Source organism: Equus asinus, chromosome 14 (assembly GCF_041296235.1).
Source record: "Equus asinus isolate D_3611 breed Donkey chromosome 14, EquAss-T2T_v2, whole genome shotgun sequence".
Taxonomy (NCBI): Eukaryota; Metazoa; Chordata; class Mammalia; order Perissodactyla; family Equidae; genus Equus; species Equus asinus.
In genome coordinates this window covers 49609852-49632822 of record NC_091803.1, presented here as the reverse complement: position 1 = coordinate 49632822, position 22971 = coordinate 49609852, and the positions used below count along the sequence as shown (strand labels likewise).

General features: G+C 49.3%; 1 protein-coding gene across 6 annotated transcripts in view; it reads left to right on the top strand.

Annotated features, from left to right (window-relative positions):
- The window catches only part of FAM234A (family with sequence similarity 234 member A), a 35992-nt gene that overhangs the window by 11884 nt on the left and 1137 nt on the right, over window positions 1–22971 (top strand). Inside the window, exons 1-11 of one of the 6 annotated variants that reach the window (XM_070485349.1) lie at window positions 2945–3622; window positions 12399–12699; window positions 18366–18485; window positions 18799–18990; window positions 19988–20118; window positions 20491–20623; window positions 20945–21074; window positions 21384–21524; window positions 21844–21919; window positions 22124–22279; window positions 22799–22901. In XM_070485349.1, the coding sequence (XP_070341450.1) occupies window positions 12432–12699; window positions 18366–18485; window positions 18799–18990; window positions 19988–20118; window positions 20491–20623; window positions 20945–21074; window positions 21384–21524; window positions 21844–21919; window positions 22124–22279; window positions 22799–22901 (1450 nt within the window). In that variant the 5' untranslated portion in view covers window positions 2945–3622; window positions 12399–12431. Of the gene's footprint in view, window positions 1–2944; window positions 3623–11933; window positions 12172–12398; window positions 12700–18365; window positions 18486–18798; window positions 18991–19987; window positions 20119–20490; window positions 20624–20944; window positions 21075–21383; window positions 21525–21843; window positions 21920–22123; window positions 22416–22798; window positions 22902–22971 lie in introns of those variants that run through there. The other 5 variants (XM_070485348.1, XR_011494416.1, XM_014848836.3 and 2 more) reach the window with 5 other exon arrangements.

The window sequence follows — 22971 nt, the reverse complement described above, 5'->3', positions numbered from 1 at the left end:
ACTGCACACTTCACGGTGGAGCCTGTGTGGTTTGCCATTGGAAACCCAGTGAGGGAGGATTCTAGAGGGAATGAACTGCTGGAGATAATTTATTGTCGTTTCCTGAGGGAGTCAAATAGTGAGGTTATCATCTCTCTATCTGTTTAACTCAGTTTGTTCTTAGGTAAATAAAGTTGTATTATTTGAGTTGGGTATGTGTCCCGACTCAGTTTTCTCTCATAAAGAATAGAAACCTTCAGAGAAGGATCACAGTATCTTTCACCTATTTGTTAAAAAGTATCTTTAATTTTACTGGCACAAAAGTCTTAGCACTCTATTAATGATTTAAAGGAAAAAAAATAAGGAAAGAAATTTTTCAGAGTCATTTAAATGTCAGTGATTTATACAGAAACAGTAAGTGACAGTCCTTGCTTTTAAAGAGATGACGGCAAGCCAGAGCTATAAGACCAGTTTTGGGGTTTGACCTCTAGTCATAGAACATCAGGGTTAGAATGTCCTGAGACATTCCTGCCAGGTGGTCCTGTCACCCTGCGCTTGAATCCTCCATTGAAGGTGGATTGTTCCCTCCCCGGGAGGTTCAGTAAGCCTTGGTGCTGTGCTGACTAGGTTCGTTCTTGTTTTAGCTGAAATAGCTCCTTGTGGCTTCTATCCGTTGACCTAGTCCTACTGCCACCCCTTCCGTATGAAGCCTTTCAAATATTCGAAGACATTACAAGGCAGAATTTAATATCTCACTTTTCAGGATTGTTTATTATTGACCCCAATATAAAAATAACCCTCTGAGGTTAGACTTTGCCCGAGGTGAGACCTGTGGCCTTTGGCATTGCTCACAGTGTAATGTAGTGAGGCCTGGGCAACTACGTAGCTCAACCAGCAGGACTAGGAAAGCCCAGATGTAACATTTTCTTCTTACTTCTCTATGTTTAGAAGATGTTTTTCTTTTGGGATGGTTCTGTTTGTTTTTTCCATAGGACTTTGTGCTGTGTGCTTGTTGCTGTCTCCAAACTTCTCTGGGGCCCTGGTGAAGAAAGTGCGTGGGTGGGAGGGGCATTGGTATGTACTTGGAGGGCCTAGCCTGAGGATATTGGCTCATTCACAGAATCAACAATTGGAGGTGCCCCGCCTGTCCTGGGAGAATCCCACTGTGAGTCCTGTGGGCGGCAGGGGCAGTATCCAGGGTGCATGGTGGCAGCAGTGGTGTCCCAACCAGACTGCTTCCATGCCAGGGTATTGCTGTAGGCTTGACCACCTAGCGTCGCTTGACGGCCACCCATTTTTTGAGCGTGGCTCTCTAGTCTTCCCATCAATTCTGGGTACTATCCAATCTCTTTCCAGCAAATCCCCTTTCTACCTAAATTAGCTAAGGTCTTTTTGGCAAGTAAGAACCTTGACTGATTTATTAGAGGGGCTGGGTCTCGGATGGGACCAAGGTGTCTCAGATGGTAGGTGGTCCTCCAGTCCCAGCCACTCCTCTCGGCTGCACCCTCACCATCAGTGAATTAGATTAGGTAGGGACTCAGTGTTCCTAAATTAAACAGCTACTCCCCTCCCTCCAGAACAGCCAGACATGGCTAGAAAACCAGAAAAAGCTTCATAAATAAGATGGCGTTTACCATGTGCCTTGAGGGATGGGTAGGATTTGAAAGGGAAGGATGTTTTAAGCAGACTTAGACAATGGGAAACTGTTAGAGTTAGGCTTTTCAGGGACACTGAAGGACCTATACAGCCCATGGTGTCTGAGCAACAGTTGTAAGTGTGGCAGGGGAAAACCACCTGAATACAGTTTGTTCATTAATACTCTTTAGACACTTGAAAGGCTTACATGTAGAAAAAGAGATTAGATATATCAATCTTAAACAGCTAGGGCCAGCCCCGTGGCTGAGTGGTTAAGTTCAGCCCTGCTCAGTAGCCCAGGTTCAGTTCCCGGGTGTGGACCTACACTGCTCTGTTAGCGGCCATGCTGCACTGATGGGCCACATGCTGAAAAATAGAAGAAGACCGGCATAGATGTTTGCTCAGGGTGAATCTTCCTTAGCAAAAAATAAATGAATAAAAAATAATAAAACAGCCAGTTATTTTATCAGCAAAATAAGTTTTTTCAGGAATAGCCAAAGAATTACAATTTGGGTTGTGCATGCTATGGTGGACCACAGACAAGTCCAACAAACAATGGAGAGGAACATTATTTTATAGAGAAAAAGGAGGAAATTGGGAGGGGTTGTTTTGAAGGAAAGTCCGTTGGAGAAAAGCAGGAGTTCAGGGTGGTGGTCTCTCAGTGGCCGAGTTGCTGGGGTCATTGTCAACTTCCGTTTGGGATGCGTGTACAATTCTTGCTGTCATAGATTCTTTCCCGTTGACCCTTCTTTCTGTTGGATCCTGTAATCGACCATCTTCCTATAATTGAGGGAGAGTGGTACTGCCTGGGAGCTCCCCCTTCTGGTGTCCTGACCCCACTTTAAATGAGGTTTCCCTTTATTAATTTTCATAGATATTATTCCAAAGCACAGAATCTGGATCAGGAGGCAGTTATAGGAGAGCATATTTTAGTTCAGAATTTGGCAGACTTTCTGACAGCTGGGACTGTGCAGCAATATAAGGTGTTTCAACTTTCTCTTCCTGCGAGTGTTCAGGCTGAGGCGTCACCATCTGCAGGGTTGCAGAAAGCAGTGTTTCCAGACTTCATTCATTTATCACTCAGGAATTTTGCCATATCTGCAGAACAACTATATACTTATTTCTGTTTAATACTTTTCTTTAATCACCTCACTTTTTCTATTTAAATATACTTTAAAAGGAAACCTTGGAGGGGCTGAGGGCTTAGAGCTAGAGGACAGAGCACAGAGGAACTGGCAGAACCCAGGGTCCCAGGCCCCCGGCACGTGCTTCCCTCCTCCAGGCCCCCACGGCCTGGGCTGCAGCTCCCGCACCCCTGTACCTCTTGCAGGTGCTGCTGCTGCTCCAGGAAACTGAAACCCTGGCTGGAGAGATCCGTCATTTGACAAAAGAGGTAAACGTAAAGGTTCAGGAAGCTGAGCAAACCTCACACAGGATGAACCCAAAGAAAGCCATGGCAAGACAGATTATAATTAAACTTCTAAAAACTAGAAGCAAAGAAGAAAATTTGAAAGCAGCAAGGAGAATTGACATCTTCCTTATGGGGAAAAACAATTCAACCACAGCAGATTTCTTGTTGGAAACCATGAAGGCGAGAAGGAAGTGGCATAACGTTTTTCAAGAGCTGGAAGAAAAGAGCCTATCAAACCCTGAATTCTGTACCTGGGAAATTACTCTTCAGGAATGATGGAGAAATAAAGACATTACCAAATGAAGGAAAATTAATTTGTTTCCTGCAGACCTACTCTAAAAGAATGACTAAAGAAAGTTCTTGAAACAGAAAGGAAATGATAAAAGACGGAATCTTGGAACATTAGGAAGAAAGAACAAGAGAAAAAGCCAAAATATGAGTAAATATAGTAGACTTTCCTTCTCTTGAGTTTTCTGCATCATGTTTGATGGTTGAAGCAAGAAGTATATTGAACATTGATGTAGCTCTCAACATATGTCAAGAACATAGTTAATACAGTTACGTTACACAGAGGCAGCTAAAAGGGCTTAAAGGGAGGTAAGTTTTCTACACTCTACTCGGACTAACTAGTGAGATGCTGACACCAGTAGATTGTGATAAGTTGTGTGTCTCTTATAATACCCCGAGCAACCACTAAAAAGTCTATGCACTCAGAAACACTCTAAATAAATCAAAGCGCAATTCTAAATAACGTTCAGTAATCCACAGGAAGTCAGGAAAAAGAAAACCAAGAAGCAAAAAACAGGGAACAAAGAGAACAAAAAGGTAGATTAAAGGCCTCACATATTGATAATTTCCTTAGAAGTCTGAAAATAAAAGCCAGATTGGCAGAGTGGATTTAAAGAAACAGGGTCCATATGCTGTCTAAAAGAAAGCTGCTTCAAATAGAATGGTACAGGTGACTCAAAGTAAGAGGACGGGAAAAGATACACCATACAAACATTCATTAATCAAAGGAAGATAAGAATAACCATGTTAGCATCAAGTGGAGTAGACTTCAGAGCAGGAAATCACTCGGGACGGGGTGGGCACTGTACAGTGATAAAGAGTCAGTGCACACGGAAGTTTCAGCCTAAACATGTGTGCAGCCAGCCACAGGGCTGCAGTGTCTTTGAAAACCAAACATCTAACTCCATACAGTTCAGCAGCCTCACTGCTGGGCATTTATCCCAGGGATGTGGAAACCTGTATCCATACAAAACCCCATGTGTGAAGGTTCATAGCAACATCATTTGTTGTTGTTTTTTTTTTTTTTTTTTGAGGAAGATTAGCCCTGAGCTAACATCTGCTGCCAATCTTCCTCTTTTTGCTGAGGAAGACTGGCCCTGAGCTAACATCCGTGCCCATCTTCCTCTACTTTATATGCGGGACGCCTGCCACAGCATGGCTTGACAAGCGGTGCCATATCCACACGCGAGATTAGATCCGGCGAACCCCGGGCCGCCGAAGAAGAATGTGCACACTTAACCGCTGCGCCACCAGGCCGGCCCCTGCAACATCATTTGTAATAGCCGAAAACTAGTAACAACCCAGACGGCCTTGGTTAAAGAAACTGGTACATCCATACGGTGGAGTACTACTCAGCAATAAAAAGGAATCAAGTGTTGTTACAGCAACAACGTGGAGAGCCCTCAGGGCATTGTGCAGAGTGAAAAAAGCCAATTTCAAGGAGTGTTTATGTTTGCTGTGTGATTCCATTTACATGACATTCTCAAAATGACAAAATTTTAAAAATGGAGAACAGATTGGTGGTTGCCAGTGGTTAGGGATGGTGGGGAGGAGGAGATGGGTGTGACTCTAAAGAGACAGCACGGGGACATCTTTGTGGTCTTGGGTGGGCCTGTTTCTCGCCACACATGAATCCTCGCGTGTGATAAGATGGCCTAGAGCTGTGTGCGCACAGTGTGCTAGTGTCGCTCTCCTGTGGTGGTGTCGTGCTGTAGCTGCTCAGGAGGCTGGGGGAGAGCGAGACTGGACCTCTCAGGACCATCTTTGCAACTTCCTGTAAATCATTTGTTTCAAAATAAGCAGTTAAGAAGGAAACTTTATCAGTTGTCAGAAGTCTGAGACCATTATCACTTACCATAAATGGAAAGACATCTGTGAAAAATATATCTATTTAACTATTGAAATTAAAATGTTCGTTTGTGTACCACCTAAACTGTCTTGCACACCGCCAGTGGTGTAGGAGCCTTTCTTTGTGAAGCCCCCTACGGAGGATATTCCTAAGGTGGTGGGAGGTCACAAGACTTCACAGGAGGACTCCCAGGAGCCTGCAATGCAAGGAGTCTGTGTTCCTTAGTGAAGTTCAGGTTCTCAGGATCTCAAGTATAGACCCTTGACTGCATGGGCAGCTTCAGACTTGAGACAGTTTTTTCAACAGGACAAGAGGCTGCCAGCGAGGCAATGGCTGGAGAAGAGTAGGGGCAGCACAGGTTGCCGACGATGAAGATGAAGATGAAGACACTGAAGAAAAGGTGGCGATGAGAAGGGGGCGCCCCCTAAATGACACTCTGAGCCTGGGACTTTATAAACATTGTCTAAAACCTTCCCAACAGCCCTGCAAGACAGACAGTTCCCCACAGACAAATAAAGGAAATGGAGTTTAAAAAGTCCGCAGAGGGGCCGGCTCCGTGGCCAAGCAGTTAAGTTCGCACGCTCCACTGTGGTGGCCCAGGGTTCAGATCCTGGGCGTGGACATGGCACCACTCGTCAGGCCACGTTGAGGCGGTGTCCCACATCCCACAACTGGAAGGACCTGCAAGTAAGATACACAACTATGTACAAGGTAGGGTTTGGGGAGATAAAGCAGAAAAAAAAAAAAAAAAAAAGTCCGCAGAAAGCCACAGAGCTGGAGGTAGAGCTCGCTACCAAACCCAGCTTCAAAATCTGCTCTTTTTCACTATCCTGTACCACGTGGACATGGATTTAGGGTTCCTTTATTTTGGTGCTAATATCTTCCTTTTTTTCTTAATGACCAGCGTGCTTTTATTTTTGTCATTGACAACATTCACAACAGTGCAATTGTATTATTACTTTGCTTGATTACCTTAAATATTACTCAAGTGTGCACTAAAAATGTTCACATTTAGGAAAAGTAACACATAGGGGCTGGCCCCGTGGCCGAGTGGTTAAGTTCGCGCGCTCCGCTGCAGGTGGCCCAGTGTTTCGTTGGTTCGAATCCTGGGCGCGGACATGGCACTGCTCATCAAACCACGCTGAGGCAGCGTCCCACATGCCACAACTAGAAGGACCCACAACAAAGAATATACAACTATGTACCGGGGGCTTTGGGGAGAACAAGGAAAAAATAAAATAAAATCTTTAAAGAAAAGAAACACATTAAAGCAGCCCTCTGTAAGCATTACCCCTTCTCAGTGTATTTTCCTGCTACGTTTCATACATAAACAGCAGTTTACAAAGTTATAAATAAAACTATCACCTCTCATGGCCTGAACATATATATCGATTCTGGAGCTTGACAAAATGCCCTCTTGATGATTTTGTAACTAACAACATGCACCATTTGCAGTGTTTACCGTCAGTCAGTGACTTAGCACCACAAGTTCTTGTTGAGCCAGTTCTGCCAGTGGTAGACCTTCCAGTGCACTTGATAAGGTAGCACGTGTTTAAAGTCAAAATAGTCAAAGACTACGTTTTTAAAACAACGGTAGAGAAGATTGTTATTTAAATATCACTAAGCTTTATTAAAATCACTTCAGCTTGTCTGAAGAATAAACATGAGAAATGCCACTAACATGTGGACCCTTGTTACTCTCGTTTAAGTGGAAGCTGACAAAGTCTAAAATGTGAGAAACTACGATCAAATTAAATCCACGTTGGTCTTGGGGAAAATATTCCATTGAGATTCTGTTACAGGAGCAGAATCAGTACTCCCCTAGATTTTCTAAAATTTATTTAGTTATTTTTTGGTGAGAAAGATTGTCCCTGAGCTAACATGTATGTCCATCTTCCTCCATTTTGTATGTGGGACGCCACCACAATGTGGCTTGATGAGCAGTGTGTAGGTCCACTCCTGGGATCCAAATCCGTGAACCCTGGGCTGCCAAAGCAGAGCATGCAAACTTAACCACTACGCCACCCGGCCAGCCTCTCTGAAGTTTACTTTGAACCATTACTGTGACTAGTTAAAAGTTTCAGAGTAAAAATAATGACACAAAAGTGACCTTAGAAAGGCATACTTAACAATTCCTAATTCAGAACACTTGATTATTTAGTTTTTATTTTAAAATGAAATCTTTATTCCTTCAGAAAATGTTAACGTATTTGTTGAAAGACACCTCCTATCTAGTGATTTATTAGGTAAGCACTCAAATTATTTTTATGTAATAGAAGTAAAAATGAATTTTGCATGTTGGTTGCGTTTCATTTTACACACCACATCATTTTTTTAGGCCTTCATTTATAGGATATAAAACTTGGAAAGAAAAACATTCTCAACTGATATTCTCATTAGAGTTCAATGATTCAAACTACAAATGAAATACTAGGCTAAGCTAGGGGCGGCCCTGTGGCCGAGTGGTTGAGTTCACACGCTCCGCTTCGGTGGCCCAGGGTTTCACCGGTTCGGATCCTGGGCGAGGACATGGCACCGCTCATCAAGCCACCACGCTGAGGCAGTGTCCCACATGCCACAACTAGAAGGACCCACAACTAAAAATATACAGCTATGTACCAGGGGGCTTTGGGGAGAAAAAGGAAAAATAAAATCTTTAAAAATACTAGGCTCAGCTAAGATGGAGACGGGGATCTCATTGATGATTTTAAACTAGTTTCTCACAAATTCTTTTTGATCTCAGATCAGGTTATGACCTCTACAAATGTCTTAATGGCTGGTTCAGGTTTGAAAACCAACATTTGCCAGTTGAAATGATGCTTCCCACAAAAATGTTGAGTACAGCGTGCCACCCTGGCCCAGGTCAGCCACAGGGTGTGGTGGGCTCCGCAGGGCTGCCTGGGGCCTGACGGTCCCCCCGCCGAGCTGGGCTGGTTCAGAAGAGGTGCCTCTGAGGGTGGGAGCTGCCTCTTGAAGCCTGTGTCTGTCTCCCCCGTGGCTGTGATGTGTCATGTTTCGTTCCCTCTGCACGTGGGGCACAGCCAGATTGCAGGCGCTGACAGGAAGTGGATTGCTCGCCTGCCCAACCGTGTTCTGATGGCCATTTGGGGAGACTTTTCCCTCTGCTTCTGGACCTCATTGCAGAGATGGGTGGCAGCATGGGGAGGGTTGTTTCCTTCAGCCGGGCTCTCCAGGTCAAAGCCGGTCGTTGTGGAAATGACAGTATTCCCTGTCTTCCTGCCGGAGGATGCACCATTTGGTCTGATTTAGAGACGTAAACCACGTAGTAGAGATAAGAGAATAGTTTGAGCTTATTTTCCCTTTAATTTTCAGAGGTCAGATTTATGACTTGGCTATTCCAGTCACATTATAAAACATGCTTTATTCTTGGCAACGCACAGGATGATTCTGGAGGCCCGTAAGAAACTAGTAACGCGCTTCCCTTCTCAAACCTGAGGGCCACAAGAGGAAGGAGATTTATGCTTTCACCTGATTCAAATGTGTCGTGTATATCTATTGCTGACTTAAAAAAATAAAAACCCGGGGCCAGCCCAATGGCGCAGTGATTAAGTGCGCGTGTTCTGCTTCGGCGGCCCGGGGTTCACCGGTTCGGATCCCGGGTGCAGACATGGCACCATGTGGCACACCATGTGTGGCAGGCGTCCCGCATATAAAGTAAAGGAAGATGGGCACGGATGTTAGCTCAGGGCCAGCCTTCCTCAGCAAAAAGAGGAGGACTGGCAGCAGTTAGCTCAGGGCTAAGCTTCCCCCCAAAAAAATTAAATTAAAAAAATAAAAACCCAAGCGTCGTCAGTGATGATTGTTCTGCGCTGTCCCTTCTTTAGCTTTAGGGAGCCACGTCACTCAGGGATTCAAAGAATGATTAGGAAATGTGTGATTTGACTTACGAGGTTGGGGCCTGCGTTTGGCTTTACAGTACTTTGCTAGGCTGGCCGAGGATTCGAGAACACCCAGAAGGCAGCCTCAGGCAGCTTGGTAGAGGGGAGAGGCTCTTCCTCCCTCCGCTTTGCTTCCCTCTGGGCTGGCAGTGGGGAGACGGAGTCTCCAGCTCAGGGCCCGGAGGCAGGAGAAGTCATCTGCTGGCGCTACTGGGGTGACCAGGACAAGAGAAGGGCGGACTTCTTGGTCTGCCCTTCTCCACGTGGCTGTTCCTTGGAGTCCCCTTGAGAGCCTTAACAGCTGCTCCTGCCCGGGACCCCCACCCGGAGATGCTGATTTAATCGGTCTGGGTTCTAATGTGGAACCGAGGCTGAGAATCATGGCTTAGCTACGTCCTTCTCCCAATGCATTCACAGGCTGCTTGAGATGCATTTCCCCAAGGACTTTACAGTCCCTACACCCTCCTGGGCTTATAAGGGCAGATGCCCTGTCCAGACCTGGTCACCACACGTGCCCGCGGCCGTCCAGCTCTCATGTTGAACGTCTCCCAGGGCTGCTGCTGCAGCGTGGGTCTGGGAGAAGGGGGTTGTGGCCTGGGCGTGAACACTGTCATTTAGAGCGGATGCCCCTTGTTCCTGCATGGACAGTCTTAGGGTGCTTTCCTGCCGTCGCCTGTAGATGTTCCAGCTTCTGGCAGGTGAGGGCGGCTGCAGCCCAATGTTTTAAAACTCTTATGTAAGAGAACTTTAAAGACAGAGCTTTTAAAATGAAGAATGTTAGCATTCTGATATCTCACTTGGTTTTCTTTCCTTTATCAAAGATTCCTTTGTGTGTTTTAAGTATTTGAAACATCCCCTCACTGGGGACATAGTGGCTAGATCTGCTGGGTGAGCAGCTATGTCCCGTCCCTCAGGCCCGATCCAGGTTCTGTCTCTGGCTCCCTAGTTCCCTCTTCCAGACAGCCCGCCTGGCCGCCCCACGTCGGGCTGGGGTTCACGGAGGCCCTGCTCGTGAGTCACTGTTCGATCTTCCTGTGTCCAGCTCTTTACCTTCGACAGGCACACCTCCTCTGACTTCCAAGATGTTAAGAACTCATGTCTCAGCACTAAGGAGAACGCACACAGATTTGTTTTCTTTTTAAATAGTGGTAAAATACACATAACACAAAATTTACCATTAGTAACATTTAGTACATTCACGACGTTTTGCAACCATCACCACCATTGTCATCATCCCAGAAGGAAACCCTGCACCCATCATCAGGCACACCCCACCCCCTGCCCCAGCCCCTGGCAACCACTCGATTGCTTTCTGCCACTGTGGATTTGCCCGTGCTGGGCGTTGCATATAAATGGAGTCATACAGTAGGTAACCTTTCGTGTCTGGATTATTTCACTAAGCACAAATGTCTTCAGGATCCATCCACGTTATAGCGTGTCAGTGCTTACTCCTTTTTATGGCTGCATAATACTCCATTGTGTGGATGGACCACATTGTGTTTATCCATCATCTGTTGATGGCTATTTGGGTTGTCACGACTAACGAAGCTATGAATATTTGTTTACAAGTTTTCGTGTGAGTCTCTGTTTTCAGTTCTCTTGGGTGTATACCTAGAAGTGGAATTGCTGGATCATATGGTATTTCTATGTTTAACTTTCTGAGGACCTGCCAGGCTGTTTTCCACAGCAGCTGCCCCATTTTACATTCCCACCAGCAATGTACATGGCTCCCAGTTTCTCCACGTCCTCACCTACACTTGTCATTCTTCTTTTTTATTAAAGCTACCCTAGTGGATGTATACGCAGGTTTTAAAATGAATTATTTTTATTGAATAATTGGAGAAAAACAGTTAAAGTCAGAAAGTGAAAAGTTTATACAGAAAACAGCAGTCTTGGGGCTGGCCCGGTGGCACGGTGGTTTAGTTCATGAGCTCGCTTCGGTGTCCTGGGGTTCTCAGGTTTGGATCCTGGGTGCGGACCTGGCGCCCACTCATCAAGCCATGCTGTGGAGGCATCCCACAGGCAATAATAGAGCAGGACTGGCACGGATGTTAGCTCAGGGGCAACCTTCCTCACCAAAACACCCAGCAGCCTCTCGTCTCTTTCCATCTTCCTCCACCTGTCCCTCAAGAGAGCCACTTCCAGCTCTCAGCTGCTTCTTGGGGTTCTCACCTTCAGTTAACCTCTGGCGTAGCCTCATTTGTCCATTTGAATCTGAACCACTGAGTCCCTTTTTGGGTAGACGAGGATTATAACTCACTCAGACCCATAGGATCCCTTCCCTTCTCTCCTTAGTTAGGACACTGGTTTGGCTGTTGAAAAAGGACTAAGATAACAAGTATCTTGCCTCACACAAGATAGAAGTTTGTTTCGTTCTCACGTAACAGAGTGTAGAACTCAAGGATTGGTGGTGGTGGTTTCCAGCTCTCAGGGACCTGCACTCCTTCTGTCCTGTGGCATCACCGTCTTCAAAAGTGTTTTCTGTCTTATTTGCCAAGGTGGCTGCTCCAGATTCCCTCCTCACACCCCCCAGGGAGCAGCCGGCAGGAGTGGCGGGAGGGGCACCAGGCAGGGGAGAAGCAGCAGAGGTAGGGGGAGAGCGTGTTCTTGTCCCGCAGGCGGGCTCTGAAGTCGTGGGCAGACTTGTACTCGTCCCCCCTCCTCCATGGGACCTCCGGTATGTTTCATCTTGTTATTAGTGATAATCATCTGGCATCTGAGTGCTGAGTATGTGTCAGACACTGTTATAACTGCTTTGTGTGCACTTGCTAGTTTAATCCTGAGACCGTCCTCTAAAGTCACTGCTGCTTCCCTTTCACAGACACGGACCCGCCGGTCCAGGGGCGAGGGCGGGGCTGGGACTGCAGAGCCCGCCCTCACGAAGCTTTTGGCTCCAGGGAGGCCCCGTGTGAGGCTGGCTTCAGCCGATTCCCACCGGGGCTGCCCTTTCCATCTGTGCTTGAGGCTGCGGAAGGCGGTCAGGCGCCCAGACTTTGAGCCTCGGGGCTTAGTTGATGTTTAGCCTGTGGGTCTAGCAGCAGTAGCCTGGCCCCAGCGTCGCCCTGTGGCTCCCTCAGCTGCCCCAGAGTCCGCAGGCGGAGGCCCCGAATGTAAGGATGAAAAACTTTCCGCCTGCTGGCTCTACGCAACCGGTCTGCCTCTGAAGTAAAGACTTCTCAGGTGGAAGCTGTGCCACCCTAAACATTTATTTAGCTTTATTTCCTGGCGGATGGTGCAAGGTCACAGCTGCAGCCAGGCTCCTAAGAGGCTGAAAACAGCAAAGCCCCGGGAGACTGTCTCTGCCGCTTGTTGACTGTGCCCTGTTCTGTTGATGCAGTGACCAGGAGTCAAAGTTGGGGATGAGCGCACAATGACGGACACCAAGGACTTAGAAGCTGAAATCCACCCCTTGAAGAATGAAGACAGGAAGTTGCAGGAGGATCTGGAGAACCGAGTGAAGAAGGAAGACATCCTGACAAGGACGCCTCCGCAGTCCCGCCTCTCCCGCTGCCGGGCGGTGGCGTTTTTCCTTTCGCTGTTCATCTGCCTTCTTGTGGTGTTTGTGGTTTCCTTCATCATCCCGTGTCCAGACCGGCCAGCATCCCAGGGGACGTGGCGGATCCATTACAACACAGCAGGTGCGCCCCCTCCCCAGCGTGGTCTGAGGGGTGGGCGGTGGGGCGGCAGGTGTCCCAGAGTCCAGAGGTGTCTTTGACAGTGAATCACCCCTGAGTGGCCGCCAGTACAGTGTTCACGGTTTTCCTGGACTTTTAGGGATCAGCAGAGCAGCCTCTAAGGAAACATGGAAGGACCACCGTGGGAGCACAGGAAGGGTGGGTTGGGGCAATAAAGGAAAGTGGCCCATTTGGTTCCTTTTCTGAATTAAAAAAGAAATTAATGAAATGGCACAGTGGGCAGAACAGACACAGAGAAGCTGTCGTGAAATGAAGAGTGTGCGGCTGATTTTGTCGTCCAGACCCGGTCTGCTCAGCCAGAGTAAAGCGCACTTTCACTTCTCCCTGACGACGGGCAGCCTGGACCCTGGCCTTCCTGAGAGCTGAGTCAGCCTTTCTCTGGACGCTGGCTTCTGGAGCCGGGGACAGCCCTGCAGTCACCGTGTGGGTGGATGTGAGCGCTCGCGGCCTCGGAGTGCTGCTTTGCACAGACCCAAGGGCTTCTCTGTGGAGTAAAGAGACTTTCTTGTTTCAGCCTCACTCAGGGTCAGTTCTGTTCAGAATTTGGTGCTTAATTTTGAGGGGGAGGAATAATATGTTTCTGTGTTTATTTTTTGCAGCTTTATTGAGGTATAGTTTACATAATATTCACTTGTCTTGAGTATACAGTTCCATGATTTTAGTTAGTTCACAGAGCAGCTATGTAACTGTCACCACAATCCAGTTTTAGAGCATTTCTGTCGTCCCTGTGGGATTCCATCAGTGCCGTCCCCCTCCCCAGCCCTAGGCGGCCACTGGTCTGGCTGTCTTTGTAGACTTGCCTTTTCTGCACGTTTCATGCAAATGAAATCGTATAATATGTATCTTCTGAGTCCAGCTCCTTTCACTCAGCGTGAGCTCGTCCGTGTAGCATGCTCCTTCCTGTTTATCACCGACCAGTCTTCCTTTGTAGGGAGAGACCGTATTGTTCATCTGTTCACCAGGTGGTGGACATTTAGATGGTCTTCAGGTTTTGACTTTTATTAGTAATACTGCGATGAGCATTTATGTACAGGTCTCACGTGGACGTGTTTTTATCTCTCCTGGGTAGATTGCTAGGAGTGGAATTGTATGTGTAACTTTCTAGGGAGCAGCCGGGCTGTTTTCCACAGCACCAGTGGAGAGAATTCCAGTTCTCCACATCCTTGCTCACACTTGTTACCATCTGTCTTTTTGATTGTAGCCATCCTAGTGCGTGAGAAGTGGTATTTCACTGTGTTTTTAATTTGAATTTCCCTAATGGCTAATGATGTTGAGCATCTCTTCATGTGGTTATTAGCCATTCCTACATCTTCTTTGGTAAATATCTATTCAAATCTTTTGCTCATTTAAAAAATCTGATTATTATTGAATTATTAAAGTTCTTTATATATTCTAGATACAAGTCTTTTATCAGATATATGATTCGCAAATATTTACAACCGGTCTGTGGCTTGTGTTCAAAGGATGTCTTCTGAATCACCAAAGTTTTAAATTTTGATGAAGTCAAATTTATCAGTTTTTTATTATGGATTGTGCTTTTGGCATAAGAACTCTGCCTAATTTCTTTTTTTTTTAAAGATTGACACCTGAGCTAACATCTGTTGTCCATCTTCTTTTTTCTTCTTCTTCTCCATAAAGTGCCCCAGTACACAGTTGTATATTCTAGGTGTGGGTCCTTCTGGTTGTGGCATGTGGGACGCCACCTCAGCATGGCCTGATGAGCGGTGCCATGTCCGGGCCCAGGATCCGAACCGGCGAAACCCTTGGGCCACCGAAGCAGAGCGCACGAACTTAACCACTCAGCCACGGGGCTGCCCCTGAACTCTGCCTCATTTAAGGTCATGAAGATCTTTTCCTGTATTTCCTTCTAGAAATGTTATAGTTTTAGCTCTCCTATTTAGGTCTGCAATCCATTTTGAGGTAGTTTTTGTGGCCAGTGGAAGCAAATGGTGGAATTTCTGGAAAGCAGCCCAGCAGCCTCCTTCCCAGCGGGACTGGCTGGGAGGCAAAGGGCAGGCCTGGTGCCCTTGGCTGCTGACTCTGCAGAGCCCGTGAGTCTGGGGGAGGGTCGCTCACATGTCAGCACCCACGGGTCCCAACGCTCTTTGTTGAGGACGTTGTCCTTTTGCCGCTGAATCGCCTCGGCTCCTGCTTTGACACTCGATTGACTGTCAGTCCTGTTGGGTTTGCCTCTGTCTGTCCTCACACCACATTGTCTTGATTATAGCTTTACGGTGTTTTGAAATAGGGAAGTATAAGTCTGCCGACTTTGTTTTTTTTTCCTCGAAATGGTTTGGCTCTTTTGGGTCCTTTGCATTTTTATGTAAATTTTAGGATCAACTTGTCAATTTCTGTAAAAAAGCCTTCTGGGGTTTTGATGGAAATTGTGTAGAATCTATAGATTAGTTTGGGTAAAATGCCATCTTAACAATTAATCTTCCAGTCCGTGGTAATGGAGTATATCTCCATTTATTCAGATCTTTAATTTCTCTTAACAATGTTTTATAGTGTTCCATGGACAAGTCTTGCACTTCTTTTGTTAAATTTATTCCAAAATGTTCTGTTTGATGCTACTGTGAAGGGAATTGTTTTGTGAACTTAATTTTCAGGTTGCTCATTGATAGTATGTAGAAATACTACTGGTTATTATATTGATCTTTCATCTTGTGACCTTGTTGAACTCATTAATGAGACTGGTAGGTTTATGTGTATGTTCTTTTTTTCCCCCCAGTTATTTTATAGAGGTCATAGTGCTTTATAATGTTGTGTAATTTCAGGTGTACATTATTATTTATCAGTTTCTGTATAGAGAGCATTGTGCTCACCACCAGTAGTCTAGTTTTTATCCATCACCATGCATATGTGCCCCTTTACCCCTTGTGCCCACCCCCAACCCCCTTCCCCTCTGGTAATCGCTGATCTGTTCTCTTTATCCATGTGTTTGTTTATCTTCCACGTATGAGTGAAATCATAGGCTGTTTGTCTTTCTCTGTCTGGCTTATTTCACTTAACATCACACCCTCAAGCTCTATCCATGTTGTCACATATAGGACGATTTTGTCTTTTTGATGGCTGAGTAGTATTCCATTGTGTGTGTGTATGTGTGTGTATATATATATATATATATATATATATATATACCACATCTTTATCCCGTCATTTTGGCTATCATGCGTAATGCTGCCATAAACATAGGGATGCATAAGTCTCTTTGAAGTGTTGATTTCATGTTCTTTAAATAAATGCCCAAGAGTGAGATAACTGGATCGTATGGTATTTCTATTTTTTATTTTTTGAGAAATCTCCATACTGTTTTCCATAGTGGCTGCACCAGTTTGCATTCCCACCAGCAGTGTATAAGGGTTCCATTTTCTCCACGTCCTCTCCAACATTTGTTATTTTTTGTCTTGGTAATTATAGCCATTCTGACAGGTGTAAGGCGATATCTCATTGTAGTTTTGATTTGCATTTCCTTAATAATTAGTGATGTTGAACCTCTTTCCATGTGTCTGTCACCATCTGTGTATCTTCTTTGGAAAAATGTCTCTTCATATCCTCTCCCTATTTTTTGATCGGGTTGTTCACTTTTTTGTTGAGTTTTGTAAGTTCCTTATGTATTTTATTTCCAGAACTTCTAATCGTCTCAGACAGAAACTCTGTACTCAGCAGACAGTAACTCCCCATTCCTCCCCGCTCTCCATCCTGTAGGAACCTCCAATCTACTCTCTGTCTCTATGAATTTTCCAACTCTAGGGACCTCATAGTAGTAGAATCATATCATATTTGTCCTTTTGTGTCTGGCCAATTTCACTGAGCATAAGTTTCCTCAAGTTTCATCTGTGTTGTAGCATATGTCAGAATTTCCTTCCTTTTTATGGGCAAATAATATTCCATTGTATGGCTGGACCACATTTTGTTTGTCCATTCTTCTGTTGATGGACCCTTGGGTTGTTTCCACCTTTTGGCTGCTGTGAATAACGCTGCTGTGAACACGGGTGTGCAAGTGCTTAGTTGAACCCCTGCTCTCAGTTATTTCGGGTGTATCCCCGAAGAATGAAATTGCTGCGTCACATGCTAATTCTGTGTTTAACTTTTGAGAAACTGCTGGACTGTTTTCCACAGGGGCTGCACCGTCTTATGTTCCCACCAGCAAAACACAGGGCTCCAGTTTCTCCAGCTCTTGTTTTCTCTCTCTCTGTTTTTAGATAACAGCTGTCTGAACAAGTGTGAAATGGTGTCTTGTTATGGTTTCGATTTGCTTTTCCCTCATTACTAGTGATGTTGGGCATCTGTTCATGTGCTTATGGTCATTTGTATATCTTCCTAGAAGAAATGTCTATACAAGTCCTTTGCCCATTTTTCACTTGGGTTTTCTTTTTTGTTGTTGAGTTGTAGGAGTTCTTTATATATTCTGGATATTAATTTTTTATCAGATAGATGATTTGTGAGTATTTTCTTTTAATCTGTGGATTGTCTTTTCACTCTCTCTCTTTTTTCTTTTTCTTCTTCTCCCCAAAGCGCCCCCCCAGTACATAGTTGTGTATTCTAGTTGTAGGTCCTTCTGGCTCTGCTATGTGGGACACCACCTCAGCATGGCCTGATGAGCGGTACCGTGTCTGTGCCCAGGATTTGAAGTGGCGAAACCCTAGGCCCCTGAAGTAGAGCACATGAACTTAACCACTCAGCCACGAGGCCGGCCCCTCATTCTCTTGGTAGTGTCCTTAATGCACAAAAGTTCTTAATTTTGATGAAGTCCAATTTATCTATTTTTTGTTGCCTATGCTTTTGGTGTCATATTAAAAAAATCATCTCCAAAATCAATGTCATGAAGATTTTTCCTTATGTTTTTTCTTTTGTAGTTTGAGCTCTTTTGTTTGTTTGTTTGTTTTCCCACTGGGAAATCTTTATTTTATTAATTTTTCTTTTGGTGAGGAAGATTGGCCCTGAGCTAACATCTGTGCCGATCTTCCTCTACTTTTGTATGTGGGATGCTGCCACAGCATGGAGTAATGAGCAGTGTGTAGATCTGCACCCGGGATCTGAACCGGCGAACCCTGGGCTGCTGAAGTGGAGTGTGCAAACTTAACCACTACACCACCAGGCTGGCCCCAATATAGTTTTAGCTCTAAAGCTTAGGTCTTTGATCCATTTTGAGTTCATTTTTATGTATGGTGTGAGGTAAGGGGCCAACTTCATTCTTTTGTTGTTTCATTTTAAAGCATATAGTTTGTCATTTGAGTCCTTGAATGAAAGGAAGGAGTAGACCTTACGAGTATGGAATGTGGACTCCAGATCCCAAGCGGATGTAGGGGAGGGTCCCTTCCTGAAGAGAAGGTTTCAGAACATCCGTGTGTGACACTGTCCCTCCCTAAAGCTCACACGTGGCACCTGCGCCCGTCGTGCTCATGCGGCCTTGCTGGTGCGGCAGAGCGTGGGGACTGCTCGTCCTGGTGAGGCAGAAGCCACAGGTCCTGTGCTGGTGATCTCGTGGGGGCGGATGCTCACTGCCACGGAGCCCCACGGAGCAGAGAAACAGGTGGTGTCCAACGTGGCCTGGCCTTCGCAGCGGACACGGCCCGAGGAACGTAGTATGTGGTTTTCTTTTTCAGTCACGTACGACTTTCTGGCTACAGAAGATGTAAACAGAGACAGGATCCAAGATGTTCTCTTTCTTTATAAAAGTACCAACAGCAGCAACAGTTTCATCAACCAATCCTGTGCCGATGAAGGTAATTTTGTTTTTCTCTGGAAAAGGAGGGGTGGGAGGAGGAATCCTCTCGCTCTGCAGTATCTGGGGAGCACTGGTGGAATTTCTGGGAACTGTCACATTGCCCTTCCTTCCTAGCAGGACTAGAAAGAGACAAGGAGACAGGCTCTGGTCTAGGCACCCAGGTGGCTGCTGACCCCTGTGGGGTGAACGCCAGGGCACCCATGAGTCTGGGGGTCTAGGGCCCAGGGACAAAGGGAAGGAGCCCAGGCGGTGGGGCTGTGGCCGGGAGCAGGGTGCGCACCCGGCCCACAGAGTTGGGTCTCCCCCTGCAGGCTTTTCCTCTCCCTGCACCTTTGTGGCTGCAGTGTCAGGGGCCAACGGCAGCGTGCTCTGGGAGAGACCCGCAGCCCAGGACGGGGCTCTGGTGGAGTGCGCCGTCCCCCAGCCGAGGGACAGCGGGGCATCTTCTGCCTGCATCCTCGTGGGCAGACCCAGTTCTTTGATCGCAGTCGACTCGTTCACAGGTAGGCCACTTCTCTCTGTGGCTTCACCTGGGCCTCACGCCGGGGGTCCAAGGCCACGATGCTCTGAGAAGGGTCAGCCCGTGACAGCAGGGGTGGCGTGACTGGATGGGAAGGGAGATTACAGGGGTGGGAGGTAACTCCCACACAAGGTATCATATGCCTCAGCTACTCTGACATGTCACACTCCACGGTGTCTTGTCACCTCCGGTTTAAATCCTGCTCGTGGGTCACAGCAGAGCACCTGCTGGGGGTTAGCAGAGGTGAGGAGGAGCTGAGCTGCCACTGGCTCCCGGGCGGTACATGGGGCAGCCAGAGCGAGCCAGGCCGTGCCTCCGCATCGAGCCCACCAGGGCAGCCAGGACCTGTCCGTGCCATGGATTTGCAGGCGCTTAGTGTAACAGGCATGTTTAGGCACTGAGCGATGGCCCCTCGTAGCTTACCAAGGTCCTAAGGAATTTGGTGAGTGTTAGCATTTCCCTTACCAGTTGTGGTTTCAAGGATAGAGAGGAAAATGAAGAGCAGGCTGGAAATATTTTAAGAGGAGAGGACTCCAGTTAAAAAAGATGTGGGCAAGATTATATCTGGGTGAGGACCTGTGGTCCCTCGGTCCCACCATGAGCATGCACTTCACTCTCTCCCTCCCATGTGCGGGGCACGGGGAAAGGCCCTTGTGGAGGCAGGGGGTCCACCTGTGACCCCAGCAGGAGACGGGGTCCTGAGAGGCCTCAGGAGGTAGCGATCAGGCCCTGTCCCTCTGGGTGGGGAGCGTCGGCCCTAAGATGTTCTAGAGCCGAATGTCAGAAAACGCAGACAAGCCGGAAAGGAGGGGACTCTGCGGCTCCCAGCGTCGCTGGCCCAGCTGGAGCGCCAGCACCGTGAATCAGTGTTCAGCGGGTGTGGCCTGCACCTGCCAGGAGCCTCCCACTGGTGCTGGTTGTGTGTCTGAGCGCGGGGAAGGGGCTGCACCCACAGGCAGTGACACTGCACTTGGCTTTAGGGGAAACACTGTGGAGCCGTCCCAGCAGCTTCGGTGGGAACGCTTCTGTGCTGCGCCCTCTGCTCCAGGTGCCCGACGTTGACGCCGATGGTGCCCCTGACCTGCTGGTTCTCACCCGGGAGGACGGGGAGGTAGGGCTCCTCCCGAGTCCCCACAGCCTCCTCTGCCTCCAGTCCACTACCACTTCCCAGCAGAGTTTGGGTCTGACCACCTCTCCGGGGATGCGCCCAGGGCCCTGCGCCCCTGGCATCTGCAGACTCAGCACACTGGGAGGCTCTGTCCCTGCCGGCAGCTTCCGGCCGCCCCAAGAGCAGGGAGCGGGGAGTGCCTCTCATGGGTGCCATGCGGCGCTGGGGTGAAGCTCCACGGATGGAGGGCTCCGCGGGCTGAGGTGGGGCTGCCCGCGTCTCCCAGGAGGGCTGCGCACAGGCACCCAGTATCAGACACTAAATCACAACCACCTCCTCGGACGACAGAGTGCTGACCCCTCCTGTGTGTTGCAGGTTCATGGCTATGTCCATTCAGGCAGCACTGGGCACCAGATCGGCCGCCGAGGCAGCCTCGGTGTAGACGGGACCAGCGGCTCCCTGCTGCACGTCACTAGGGCGGGTGCCCCCTACATCCTTCTCCCCTGCGGTATGTCACATCTGCTCTTCCCAGGGCCGCCCCAGCCTCGGAGGCCGTGCTGGTCTCGGAGGCCGTGCTGGTCTCAGAGGAGCTCAGCCCCTCGGGGAGGACAGAGTGTGAGGAAGTCTGACCGCAGCCACACTTGTCAGCTTCTGCCTTAATTCCAGGGATGCGAGTCAACACCATCGGGCTCAGAAAGCCTCAGGAGCCCCAGCTCCCCGAGGCTCGGGGAGGGCGCCGCGTGTCCTGGAAGCGGGGCTGGTGGGCGCACCTCCTCCCCAGACCCCGGCAGAGGCCCCCATGACTTGAGGCTCTTCCATGTTTGAACAGCGGGTTCGCTGTGTGGCTACTCCGTGAAGGGCCTCTACGAGAAGGTGACCGGGAGGGACAGCCCCCTGAAGAAAGACCCCCGCTGGGAGGGCATGCTCAACGCCACCACCCACAGGCTGCTTCTGCACAGGTTGGTCTGGGCGGCAGCTCCCACGGGTCGGGGCCGCTCCCGAGTGCCCAGAGCCGTCGAGCCGGCGGAGGGGACGAGGGCCTTGCTGTTGGGAACCATGAGCCAAAGTCGGCAAAGAGAAGCCGGATGAAAAGCAGAGAAGACAGGGTCCTGACAGTGGGCTTTTCCTGGTCTCCCGGGAGGGTCTCGTTTCAGAGAACTGGGAGTGCGGGCTGTGCCACGGGAACCCGAGGGACGCAGCCCAGCAGCACATGGGGGGTCCCGGCCTCCCACCACCTCTGTGCTGAGCCCAGTCCCCTGCCTCTCTAGCTCTGGAGCTGTCCGCTTCCTGATGGTGGTCCCGGGGAAGGCCGGCGAGGACCTCCTCCTCGTGAGCTCAGAGGCCTGCAAGCTGCTGGACGGGCAGGACCTGGCCCCCAGGTGGACCCTCAGTGCAGCCCAGGTCCTGAGGTATGGGGTCCTTCTCCAGGAACCTGTGCGATCGCTGCAAGCCAGGCACCCCCAGCCTATCCCCTTGGTGGCCCTGGGGGTGACGCTGGGGGGCTGGAGGGCCATGAGCTTCTGCCAGAGCCTCCTGCCTGTCACCTGGTGCTGCCCTGCGCCCACATCAAGGGGCTGGTGAAGCCCCTGGTGTCGGCTTCCCGTCAGGGCCCTGGCATGGGCTGCCCCCGCTCTGCCGAGGTGTGGCCAAAGAAGGTGGAGCGGGCCTGTCCCCAGGTGTCTGCTTCCAGAGGCCCTTGTGAGTTCTCCTGCCCTCTTCTCCTTCCAGGAAACCCGTCCTCGGCTACTACAAGCCTGACACCTGGGCCGTGGTCATTGAAAATGGGACCGGCACTGACAGACAGGTCGGCTGCACTTCCTTCTGAGGGGCCCGCCTTTGTCCACAGCTGAGGAGAACTAGTCTGAACGGCACCTGGCTGTGGCCGGGAGGCTGAGCCCCAGTGACCCGTCCTGTTTGCCCTTGGGGGACAGCTCCTCAGGGCTGGCAGGGCTGGCCGTGTGCCTGTGCGAGCCCCGCCGAGCCCTGCACGCTGCCCCTCCCTCCCCAGATCCTGCTCCTGGACCTCAGCAGCGGGGCCGTCCTGTGGAGCCAGGTCCTCCCGGGCCTCCCCGGGGACCCTCAGTCCACCAGCCTGCCCACCGCAGACCACCGCTCGGCCTTCTTCTTCTGGGGCCTCCACGAGCTGATGGGCACCAACCAGATGGTACGGGCAGGGCAGGTGCTCGGGGCACGCCCGCCAGGAGCATCCAGAGTCCAGCGGACAGGCCTGGGTCCTGCCTTGAGGCGCCAGGAGCTAGCCGGTGACTGTGACCCGGCGAGCCCAGATAAACAGCAGCTGTGTGAGAGCGGGCGGGATGCGGCAGCTGAAAGGCCACAGGGGAAGCCGGGGCTGGGGTCTGCCTTGGGGCGGATGAGGGGAACCTGGGAATAAGTGGGGGCACAGGAAGACGGGCACAGTGTTCAGCTAGAGGACACCGAGGAGGGTCCGGGTTGGTTGAGGGGAGAGGCGGCAGGTGGGTGGAGTTAGAATGGGCATTTTTGGGCCCCGGGTGGGGACGCTGGTGGACACAGCTCTGGGCGTCGTCACTGTCAGGAGCATCCCGTGAGGGGTGAGCTCAGCATTGCCTGGCCACCTGGCCAAGGACGCTTGGTGTCTACCACCCGGACATGGAGCTGGTCGTGGCCCCAGTCACCCACGCCCCATGGCCTGTTCTTGCCCTAGGAGCCCGGAGATGCCCAGCACAGCCTGTACATGTTCCACCCCACCCTGCCTAGCGTGCTGCTGGAGCTGGCCAACGTCTCTGCCAATATCATCGCCTTCCATGGTGGGTGCGGCCTCCACGTGGCCTGGGCTCCACCTGCTGCGAGGGCTGCTCTGGCTGGTTCCCAGACCTG